The 12587-nt window shown below is 33.7% G+C and overlaps 1 protein-coding gene across 2 annotated transcripts in view; it reads right to left on the bottom strand.

The window, feature by feature from the left end:
- Positions 1–830: 830 nt before the first annotated feature.
- Positions 831–12587, bottom strand: part of gdpd5a (glycerophosphodiester phosphodiesterase domain containing 5a) — a 41014-nt gene continuing 29257 nt past the window's right edge. The window contains exons 12-17 of one of the 2 annotated variants that reach the window (XM_051102457.1): positions 11780–11860; positions 6896–7053; positions 6358–6505; positions 4770–4852; positions 4075–4187; positions 831–1679 (exon numbers count right to left, since the gene is read on the bottom strand). In XM_051102457.1, the coding sequence (XP_050958414.1) occupies positions 1564–1679; positions 4075–4187; positions 4770–4852; positions 6358–6505; positions 6896–7053; positions 11780–11860 (699 nt within the window). In that variant the 3' untranslated portion in view covers positions 831–1563. The remainder of the gene's footprint in view (positions 1680–4074; positions 4188–4769; positions 4853–6357; positions 6506–6895; positions 7054–11779; positions 11861–12587) is intronic. The other variant, XM_051102458.1, reaches the window with a different exon arrangement.

Raw genomic sequence — 12587 nt, 5'->3', positions numbered from 1 at the left:
AATTTCATTGTTAGTTTCCGGTCGGGGTTGTACCCCTTGGGAGAAACGAGTCTTTTCGAAGCTTCGCATCAATTGAACCAGTTGCTGCGCAAAATGATTCACTGTTTCGAAGCGCTCGAAACAACACACGCTTGTGACGCCTGATGGTCACAAGAACTTAGGCTAAAACATGCATTAAAACAGCTTTTACTCACTGCAAAAGTTTTATTTAAAGTATAATACATGAAATACAATAAAAATAAGAAAGAACCTTTAAATAATAAGTATATGTGTTTTTTAAGAATATTTGATATATTTGTCATATCTGTGAGGTATGTATTCGCTGAAGCGCTTGTTGAGATGACATCATATTTGTTTTCTTTATTTTATAAATTAAAGCACCGCTAACGTTTTGTTGAGATAAAGACCATTTATAGTTCCGAATGATGTATTACTCTTACCTGTATGAGCAAAAAGACGGAATATTTTCAATGGTTTCCACTGAAAAAATGCCAGTGATTGCACTGGCGCCTCCACGTCCTGCAAAGTGCGCCTCAGCTTCCGCTCTCCGCACAAATGATTGGAGATGCGCCTAATAGCACACATTTATGGGATTATAACATTGTTTTATACTTTATCTGTTTTAAATCCATTGATTTTATTTTAGGCAAGTCGTGATGATTTGAGAAGGCAAAATTGATCAAACAGACTATGTTCAGTCCTCCGCTGGCCGCTTGGTCGTTACTTCAAAAAACAAAAACTTGCATTTAACGAACAAAAAAAAAAAAAAAAAAAAAAAAAAAACTGTAAACGTTTTTCTAAATTAACAACATGTAAAAGTGAACTTAGCATCCAATGACCCCTTTAAGATAATACATTAAAATAGCATGGTACAACACACCAATTTGCAATATTGCAAGCTGTTTTGTACAGCTACAAATAGCTGAATGCGGATAAAAGCGGAAGCTAGACTCATAAAATTTACAAAATGGCCATGCCCGCTCTTACAGGAAAAATAAGGTGGATACTGATTAATTTCCAGCAATAATTACCTTTAAAACCCATTTGAACACCTCATGAAATACACTCACTGAATGCAATTCAGAGATTTAATTACAAAACAAATTACTTAAAAAGACATCGACATAGCAAGGTAGAAGAAAACTGATCTTAGGCTAGTGCAATTATATATGAATCATCAGCAAGCAAATAATATTTTACAAAAATAAAATAAATAAAAAATAAATAATCATATCAGCCTACAGTCAAGGGCTCTGAATCTCTGAATCTGATTTCTGCATGCTTTAACATTAAATCCATTCATCTTCAGAAACATTAATAACAGGACACTTTTATTACCTAAACTTTACAATAGCTCCATTTTAAATATGGTTCGACACAGAAAAAAATACATCAGTATGTAAGGCATCAAAGCAGAACACTGAATCAGTGGAATACAGTGCCAGAGTGTCCGAGAACCAACGAAAACCGTCCAAAATAAAGACCCATTGGAGATGAATGTTCAAAAAGCAACTCGGCCTAAATTAATTATTTTGAGCTCCATAAAATGGATTCACGTCGTCACTAAAGTTTCGTTGCGTGACGTACGGGTGTCATGATGTCATCGCGTGCATACACGCCCAGTCCGTTTCCTGTGTATGCGGAGAGCTCATCTGTGCTCCCAACACCGTTGTTGATCTCTGAGGGATGAAACGAACATAAAACTTATTAGCCAGAGTTTCACAGGGCAAATTTGTCCAATAGTGGGCAATATTGGAGGTCTTTTTTCACAGAACCTACAACAACACTTTTGTGCCACATCTTCCCCTGCATATTGAGTGATGTGAGTGCTGGTAATAAGACTGGACTGTTGACCACTGATTGTGTAAGTATACAGACTGAGAGACAGAGTGTCATGTGACTGTTTATACAACTGCAATCACTTGTTTCTGAATCACTGGCTATGTGAACCATCTTAACATTGTTTTTGAACATTTTGTTTGATTTCAATCATATAATGTTTAACTGGAGCTGTAATAACTCCAGTAAAGTAATAAAAACAAATAATATATATTATATATAATTATACATACATACATACACACACACACACACACACACACACACACACACATATATATATATATATATATATATATTAGGGATGTTAACCGATGACCGTTTGACCGGTGGTTGACCGTATCAACGTTAACCGGTCAAAGTTGTCGGTAGTCGGTTAAAAAAAAAAAGTGATATCTAAATTAGGCTATTATAGACAGTGGACTATACGCTACTACAGTTAGCCATCTCATTCCTCATCTTTTTGTGTTAAGTGAACAAATTATCCCTCACACTCAATTTTTCATAACTCGCCTGTTTGTACTTAATAAACCAATAAAAACATTTGGCTCGAGGTCACAGCGTTTGGGTTCGCGCGCTCACAAGGTTTGCGAAAAGTAAAGGCAACAGGCTAAAACACTCGAGGTTAGAGCGGCGTCTCTTCGGAGCTGTCATTTTCTTAAATGAGCCGTGGCAATGTTTCAAATGAGCTTCTAACCTAGACAAACGCCTTTATTTTCAAAGCGATCACCTTGTACCCAAACCATTTGAAACTAAGGAGCCATTTGTCCTACGATTACATACAACAAGCTCTTCGGCGCCGCGTTTGCGGGACTCATGTTTCGCGCTGTAGGGGGGATTTTAAAAAGTGACGTGAGTGGTGTGTGTGTGTGTGTGTGTGGGAGGCAGAGCGGCAGAGAGATGCGACAGAGTTGCGAAATTGCAGGCGCGGCTCGAAATGGCTGTTATTTCAAATAGCGTACCATATTTTAAACTAATCGGTTAACCGGTTTCAACCGGCTAATGAGGCTCGGTGGTCGGTCAAGAAATTTTTTAGTTTTCGCCATCCCTAATATATATATATATATATACACACACACACACACACACACATACATTTAAGTAATATATTATTTTATTAGACAAAATTTCATATTTAAGTCATGTATACATTTATATTCTGTTATCTGGTTGTTGTTTTTTTTTATATTTCTGCACTTGAAAATTATTCTTATGTTTGTAATTTGTAATGTTTTTTAAAAATTGTCTTCTGCTCATCAAGCCTGCGTTTATTTGATCCAAAATACAGCAGAAGTGGTAATATTTTTACTATTTAAAATAACTGTTTTCTATTTGAATATATTTTAAAATGTAGTTTGTTCCTTTGATTTCAAAGCTGAATTTTTAGCAACATTACTCCAGTCTTCAGTGTCACATGACTCTTCAGAAATTATTCTAATATGCTGATTTGCTGTTCAAGAAACATTTATTATTATTTTTATTATTATGATTATTATTATTATGATATTTAAAACAGCTGAGTACATTTTTTTAGGATTCTTTGATGAATAGAAAGATCCAATTTGCAAGGATGCTTTAAATTGATCAAAAGGAAAGATAAAGGCATTTTTAATGTTACAAAAGATTTCTATTTCAGATAAATGCTGTTCTTCTTAACTTTCTATTAAAAAAAAAAAAACCTGAAAAAAATCAGCTGTTTTCAACATAATAATAATAATATTAATAATAACAGATGTTTTTGAGCAGCAAATCAAAATATTAGAATGATTTCTGAAGGATCATGTGATGCTAAAAATACAGATTTGAAATCACAAGAATAAATGACATTTTAAAATATTCAAATAGAAAACAGTTATTTTAAATAGTAAAAATATTTCAAAATTGTACTGTTTTTGCTGTACCTCGGATCAAATAAATGCAGGCTTGGTGAGCAACTAAGACTTTAAAAAACATTAAAAATCTTACTGTTAGTGTGTACTGTTAGACTGGTAGTGTATAATATTTATATAAAAATCACAAAAATGTGTTCATGATACCTGATGCATTAACTAATGTTTAACCTCATTGTAAAGTATTACCATATACAGGTATGAATACAGATTTTGAGGGTGCATTATGGCTGCCACCAGGTGGCGATGTGCAACAGCCATTTGCAGAGGTCACCGAGAGATAATTTGTTCCTGGCTGTATTAACCAGGCTTTGTCTCCACACAGCTGTGTGCTCATGAGTCTCACCTGAGAAGATCAGTTTCTCCTTCATGAGGTTGACGTCACGACTCGGCCGACGTACTACAGCGCTTAGCATGATCTGCTCAGGGTTGTAGCTGCGCATACCACTCATCTTCCACCTGAGTTAAAAACATGACAACACTCAGTCAACAAAACACTTCTGAGGCTTTGAAAGTGACACAAAGTTCTGCTCATTAAGTACTGAATGTTGAAATATTTGAGGAGATAAAGTGACTGAGAACACTTAAAAGGATTGAAGAAGCAACACTAAAGTAAAAGCACTAAGAATGATAATTACTGGAACGAAAAATACAAACAGACATAAGAAACAGAACAAATCAAGACCCTAAAATACTCATCCTCATTACCTGATCAGGTGATAGCTGAGCAATTTCAGCGAGCAGCGGAGGACAGGTGCATGCAAAGAGCAGAGGACAGAGAGAAAATGGAAAGTAGAGATTGCCAAGAAGAAAAGAGCAGAGCCATCAGTTGAAAAGCGCCCGGCCGCCCAGCAGAGATATAGCAAGCGTGCTAACTACAAAACAACCTAACATTAACGCCAAGGACTGCTTTCGTGCAAATGTGTGCGAGCACAGAATTCGTCATATTGAAGATTAAGCCACTACTGACACAGCAAAATAGCTTCCAGTATTTAAAAGCATTAAGAAACAACCTGAAGGACATAAAAGAGATGCACTTACTTTTGAAAAATGAAGATGCCGATGACAAGTGCCACAGATATTAAATCTGAGGTGATCCATATCAGGCCATATTCTTCCGCACTCTACAAAACATGTTAAAGCAGCATTTAGCCATTAGATATCAATATATATATATATATATATATAAAAAAAGTAATTAGGAGAAAAAACAAGCAGAATCCTAATAGAATAAAATCGCAATATATATAAAACTGTACAATACTAGTCAGTTTTACTAGTCAATAAGATTTTGAAATGTTTTTTACAGAAGTGTCTTTTTACTATTTAAAATAACTGTTTTCTATTGAAATATATTTTAAAATGTAATTCATTCTTGTGATTTCAAAGCTACATTTTTAGCATCATTACTCCAGTCACATGATTCTTTAGAAATCATTCTAATATCTGATTTGCTGCTCAAAAAACATTTGTTATTATTATTATTATTATTATTATTATGTTAACATAATACAGCTAAGTAGAATTTTTTCAGGTTTCTTTGATGAACAGAAAGTTCAGAAGAACAGCATTTATCTGAAATATAAATCTTTTGTAACATTATAAATGTCTTTATCACCACTTTTGATTAATTTAAAGCATCCTTGCTTAATAAAATAATTAATTTCCATTATTTCTTCCTCTAAAAAAAAAAAAAGGTTACAAAAGCTTTTTATTTCAGATAAATGCTGATCTTTGGATCTTTCTATTCATCAAAGAATCCTAGAAAAAAATATACTGAACTGTTTTAAATATTGATAATAATAATAAATGTTTCTTGAACAGCAAATCAGCATATTAGAATGATTTCTAAAGGATCATGTGACACTGAAGACTGGAGTAATGATGCTGAAAATTTGCCTAATGCCTAATGATTTTTGCCATAAAAGAAAAATCAATAATTTTGACCCATACAATGTATTTTTGGCTATTGCTACAAATGAACCCCAGCAACTTAAGACTGGTTTTGTGGTCCAGGGTCACAAATGACATTTTAAAATATATACAAATCAAAAAGAGTTATTTCAAATATTAAAAATATTTCAAAATGTAACGGTTTTGCTGTAATTTGGATAAAATAAATGCAGGCTTTGTAAGCAGAAGAGACTTCTTTAAAAACATTACAAATCTTTTGACTGGTAGTGTACATTTCAAATGTCTAAATGTGTCTAAATATTCAGTCTAAAAGTACTATTTCCAGGGAATTTTTGAAGTATTTCGAGGCTTTTGGAGCCCACAATCCCCACTACAGATTTTTCTGATGCAAATGTATGCAACTATTTGCAAAATTAGTTAGTGATCTTGCATCATATATAAAGCATGCCAATTTAAAATCTACAGTATTCTGTGGAATGGGTGGTAAAATCTGTAAAAGTGGGCCAAGATTCTCTACATCCTTCTTGGAAGCTGACAGCATAATCAGATTAGCCATTCAATGAACATTCGTCCAACGTGTAAGACTTCGTGAATGACAGGCGTTCCAAATCGGTGGAAAACTGGCCTGTCTATTGGAATGTGGCCAGCAGAGTATGTACTTCTCGCATGTAACAGGAGTGTACGAACTGGGATTGAGCCAGAGAGAGATCAGTACCATGATCCAGATAGGATTAGGCACTTTCTTCAAGATGTGTGGAGCATCAGAAGAGACGGACTGAACCCCGCTGCACCACATGAGCGAATACAGCCACGGCTCGTTCACCGGATACACGTTCACACTCACGTTACTGCCAGAAAACTGCCTGCTCACAACACACACATATGCAGAGAAGGAATTTGCTTAGTAAAAGTACTGCAGAACAAAACCTCATTCCTAGTCTCATATAAATTAAACAATAAAATTGATACAAATGTATGTAAGCAGATATGCACAGAGCAAAAATTATGTACCAAAATTTAAACTATTAAAACTCAAAATGCATTTTAATATCTCATAGTAACTGTATCCTATACAACAACTCCATATTAACATTTTATATACTATGATTTTACTGTAATAGCAATAGCTGTGTGGTTATGATGTTATACTTCATAGGCAAAATGCTTTTAGTCTGATATTTAATACAGATTGAAAAAAGCAGATGTCTGCTGATGTTCTCAATATGTGTGTGTGTGTGTGTGTGTGTGTGTACCTGATATCCTGAGCTCTGGCCTGGCTGTAGTGCAGGGTCAGAGTACTGATCCCTCTTTCTTTCAGCTCAGCCACAGGAAGTTTCTCATCTGACGTCTGCTTAAGGAGAGGAACCGCTGCACGCACCTTCTTCCTGTACCAGTCAGGCGTCCACATCACCTACACACACACACACACAGAGAAAGTAGCTGATTACAGTCTTTTCGTATTTTAGAAGATTATTAAGAATATTGTCCTGAATATTAATACTATTAGACATCATTTCAACGAATTACATAAAATTGTTATATAAATGAATATATATTAGTCATTTATTAGAAATTATTTGGCCAATAAAGTAGCTGATAAAGGTATTTTTCTAATGTTAGATGCTAATAAGAGAATATTTTGCTCAATATTTAAAATTTTGAATGAATAATAAGATGAGATTTCTAATTTCTACAAGTCATAAAAATAAATACATTTTTTAAATAACATTTCAACAAATTGTATACAATTGTTAAATAAATACATATATTTCTTTGATAAATGTGTATTTTATTAGACATTATTTGGCTCATAAAGTAGCTTATAAAGGTATTAAGAATATTTTGCTCAATATTTAAAATTTAAAGTGAACAATAAGACATTTTACAAGAAACATAATAATATATTCAGACATTATATATTTTTAGATAAATTCTACATTTATTATCTCATGAACTAGCTTAGAAAGACCTTTTCTAATATTATACACTTGTAATGTATATTTTACTAAAATTTAAGATTAGCACATATTTCTAAAAAAAAAAAAAAATCATGAATAAACAAGCACAATTTTAAATATGAAATATTTTTAAAAGATTCAGAATTTTGGCACATCAAGTACTTAATAAAGGTCAAAGCTTTATTAAGAATATTTCTTTGCTAATATTTACGATTTAGTCGGAATAAGACATCAAATAACATTTCAACAAATTATACAAAATTGTTAAATAAATATTTTTTAAACAAATTTGTAATTTATTAAAAATTATTTGGCTCATAAAGTAGCTGATAAAGGTATTACAAGAATATTGATATTCTTTTTATAAAAATATAAAAATAAATACATTTTAAAATAACATTTTAACAAATTGTATAAAACTGTTAAATAAATAAATATATTTAATAATTGTGTATTTTATAGAGTTGGGGTACTCGGACTCGTACTCGAGTCCGGTCTCGAGTACAATTTTTAGGCGACTCGGACTTGTCACGGACTCGGATGCAATTTTACTCGGACTTGACTCGGACTCAAGCCTTTCGGACTCGGAAAATATCCCGAGTCCAGAGACAGTTGACGGAAATGTCACTGACTCGATGCATTATCACGAAAGTCTTGTCCAGTAGGCTACTTGAAAGCCGACGGGTTTATGTGCGCACTAGAGATGCGCGAATGAGCTCAAACGTCACCCGAATCCGCAGCTTCAAATAAATTATCCGCCCGCCAGCCACCCGCACCTGTATTTTTCTCTTATTTATATAACCGCACCCGACTCGCACCCGATCGTCGTTTACGACTATTCTAATTGTTAGTTTTGCATGATGATATGATGAATGGATGGTTCATTTTTAACAACAGATTGATTCAGCTGATCTGCACATCGCTGCACACTTATATAAGTTTAATCGTTTGTGCTTTTAAGCCAAAGCCACGCTAAAAAGAATAACGTTAACTGACATCTGGACGTGACTCTCCGCAATCTCTGATGAAATCAATTAGGTGTTTGAACGTCTACTGGATCCCTGGACAAAAGATTACAGGGGTTCACCCAGTTTAAGAAATTTCAGATCATAAAAATCTAATTCTTTTCATTTTTAAGGTATTGTTTTCGTTATAATGTACTGATTCAAATTAGTAATCAATAATAATTGTTAATTTTACTACTGGTGCTGGTGCTGGGGCGGACGGAGCGGGCGCGGGCGCATGTCAGGCGCAATCATCAAACATATTTCAAAGGAAGCCGGCGCCACATTCCCTATCGTCCTTACTATGTGTGTTTGAGCGAATTTTTGCATTTATTCACATACGATTGAGTTAGAAATGGTGGCCTGTCATGATTTTGGCTAACAGGTGAACACACAGACACACACAAAAAAATGAAATCGTTTTCCTAAAAAAAATTTAGAACAGGTTCATATTTTAGAAAATGTAGTTAATATTTGCCTCATTATTGATTCATCTCATCCACCCGCGACCCATCCGCAAATAATCAGAATGCATTTTTTTATTACCCGACCCGCGGATATAACCGCCATCCGCGCATCACTATTGCGCGCACACTCAAAGCGCGCTCACAGAACGCGCCTCTCAGTCAGTGTGCGAATGCCGAGTTCTCTTTCGCTTTTAATAGGTTCTGTTATTGCTACACACATGCTCGTATTGGAGACTATTCATGTAAATAAAGTCGGTTTTGTCTTAAGTAAACCCGAACAGCTGGGAGAAATACTGATGCGTCAAAATATTTGATCTGTGCGTCAGATCTTAAAGCGACAGCAGCGTAAACCTGCAGCAGCCGACCACGTCAAACAATAATCAAACAACAAAAGAAAAAGAGAATCACTCACTGTTCTTGACTGAATCACTTATTAACTGTATTAAGAATTATCTTTAATGTATACAGTGAAGATTTTGCAGTGTTTTATTTTAACATTTATTACTTCATGAAATGTCTGTACACTGTAAAAAATTTCCCTGTAAAAAAACGGTAATCTACTGGCAGCTGTGGTTGCCAGCATTATACTGTAAAAATACAGTGTGCTACTGTTTTTGAAATTAACAGCAAAATGCCCTTTTGTCATCTACAGTATACAACTGTAATTTAGCAGCATATATCTGTTAAATATAGACCTAAAAAAAAAAAAAACTTACAAAAAAAAAAAAACCCTACAATTCTATTTTAAAAAAAGATTCTATTTTAAAAAATATTATTTCATTTGTATTTTTGATTAATATTGGAGTGTTTACTTGCCTTGAGCTTGATTATTTTTTCTGTATTGAAATTATTATTATTTAAACATGGTGGCAGTTTCTAGCTTGAAAGAAAAATAATTTTTCTAACATCTTTGCAGCAACAGTTTTTATGGGTCCAAAACCATCTTGGGTGTGCATGATTTTCTAATAATTAAATGGCCCATCATCAACTGTTCCTTATATAATGTAATTTATTGTAATTAATGTAACTATAAATGCATTCAAAAATAAAACGGATGTGAGTTTGCTGTGACTTATGGAAAGTATAGGTAGGGCTTTATACACAGTGTGTGCCATTGTAAAGACTAGGTTTATCCCTCACAACCTCATTTTCATTCCAAAAAAAAAAAAAAAAAAAGTCATATACAACCCAAAACACACACAGCCACAATCCGAAATAAAAGAGGTGCTGCAAGAGGCTACATGTTTTCTCTTAAGGTCCCATTCACCAAGATACCTACTCCTTTACCCCCACCCTTGAATTTATACATCGATGAATAAAGTCAAGTCCCGCCCTATAATTTTTCACATTCTAAAACCTGTTTCACTCTAAAATATGTCACATTACATAGATCAGCCATAACTTCTGTTGCATGACTTTAAGCAGAGCATGGACACTTATGAGATGTTGTGAAATCAAAAATCAAAATGGCAAGATTCACTAGAGGTTTGCTTTTCTTACATTTCAACTGACATTGCATTTTTCTAGTTGTAAAGGTTAAAAACAGAGGTGCCCAAACTCGGTCCTGGTCCTTGGTTTAGCTCCAACTTGCCTCAACACACCTGCCAGGGGTTAGTATGCCTAGTATAAGCTTGATTAGCTGGTTCAGGTGTGTTTAATTGGGGCTGGAGCTAAAATCTGTAGGACACCTCCCTCCAGGACCGAGTTTGGGCACCCCTGGATTAAAACAATGTTAAGATACTGACAAACAGTAGTGTTTCCTTGGACTTGGACGGACTCGACTCGGCCCTTTGGGACTCGGACTTGAGTCCGACTCGGCCCATTTTGGACTCGGACTTGTCTCGGACTCGATTGGTAAAAGACTCGGACTCGACTCGGACTCGACTTAGGTGGACTCGAACCCAACACTAGTATTTTATTAAAAATTATTTGCCTCATAAAGTAGCTGATAAAGGTAAAATGTAAAATTTAGAATGTATAATAAGACACATGACAAGATTTCTAATTTCTACAAGTTAAATAAAAATAAGTACATAAATTTTAAATACAACATATTTTTAGATTAATTCTGAATTCTGAATCTCATGAACTAGCTTAGAAAGACCTTTTCTAATATTACACATTTATTATGTATATTTTATTAATATTTAAGGTTTACATTAAATAATAGCACACATTTCAACAAAATGTATAAGAATAAAAACACATTTTTTTTTTTTTTTTAAAGATTCTGAATTTTGGCACCTGAACTAGTTAAACCTTAAGAATATTTTTCGGACTATTTAAGATTTATTCAGAATTAGACATTAATCAACATTTCAACAAATTATATAAAATTGTTAAATAATATTTTTTTCCTAACTTTATAATTTATTAGAAATTATTTGTGTCATACAGTAGCTGCTAAAGGTATTATAAGAATATTTTGCTCAATATTCAAAATGTAGAATAAATAATAAGACACATTAGACAAGATTTCTAATTTCAACAAGTTATTTCAAAAAAATAAATACATACATATTGTTAGATTTTGCTGTATTTGGCTGAGCAGTGGTTTGGGGGGGGGCTCGCCAATGTATTATATTTCTCTAATACATAAGATAAGCAAGCTTAACTAGAGTTCTTGTGGGGAGAAGAATTTATTGTAGGTAGCAGTGTAGCAGGTCTTCAACAGTGATGTTAGTTTGTCGGTCTTCAAGAATCTTAACCTGTGTAAGGGTCCTAGCTTCTTCCCAAGTTCTCCATAGCTTCTGCATAGCTTCTCCCCATGTTCTGTCTGTAAGACAGAACTTTATACCCAAAGACAAATGGCTAGAAACAACAGACACTGTCAGGACTTCCTGCTATCTACAAGAAGTTCCCAAGGAGTACTGTTCTTTTGTTATTCTAAATGTATGGACCATTTGGTTCACACCTTTACAGACAACAATTTCCTGTCAATTGCATCTGAGGCAGAGTCACAATGTAAATGCATCTGACTAAAATCACACATAATCTTTCAATATTTAAACATTTTTAGATGAATTCTGAATTTATTGTTTAACTCATAAACTAGCTTAGAAAGACCTTTTTAAATATTTTACTATATATATATATATATATAATGTACATGAAATAATAACATATTTAATCAAAATATATAACAACAATTTAAAATATTAAATATGAAGTACATGAAGTAGTTCTTAAAACTTTACTAAGAATATTTTTCTCAATATTTAAGATATAGATGAAATAAGACATCAGACAATTTGTATAAAAACACATACGTTCATTATAAATGTAAGATATTTTTAAATGAATTTAGAATTTCTTAGAAATTGTTTGGCACATAAAGCAGCTGATAAAGGCTTTTTTTAATTGTTAGAAGCTTATTAAGAGTTTTAACTTTTTTGCGCTCTCACCATAGACTGTAAAAAATATGGACGTAGTGTCCGTGATGCCACCCGTAGGTTTTTGAAGAGCATTTTTGAAGCTCTTAGTAGGGAGGAGTCGGCCGTTGCCATCTTGAAATCG

This window comes from Labeo rohita, unplaced genomic scaffold, assembly GCF_022985175.1.
Source record: "Labeo rohita strain BAU-BD-2019 unplaced genomic scaffold, IGBB_LRoh.1.0 scaffold_242, whole genome shotgun sequence".
Lineage (NCBI taxonomy): Eukaryota > Metazoa > Chordata > Actinopteri > Cypriniformes > Cyprinidae > Labeo > Labeo rohita.
Note: the sequence above shows the minus strand (reverse complement) of the source record. Positions and strands in the feature narration are given on the sequence as shown.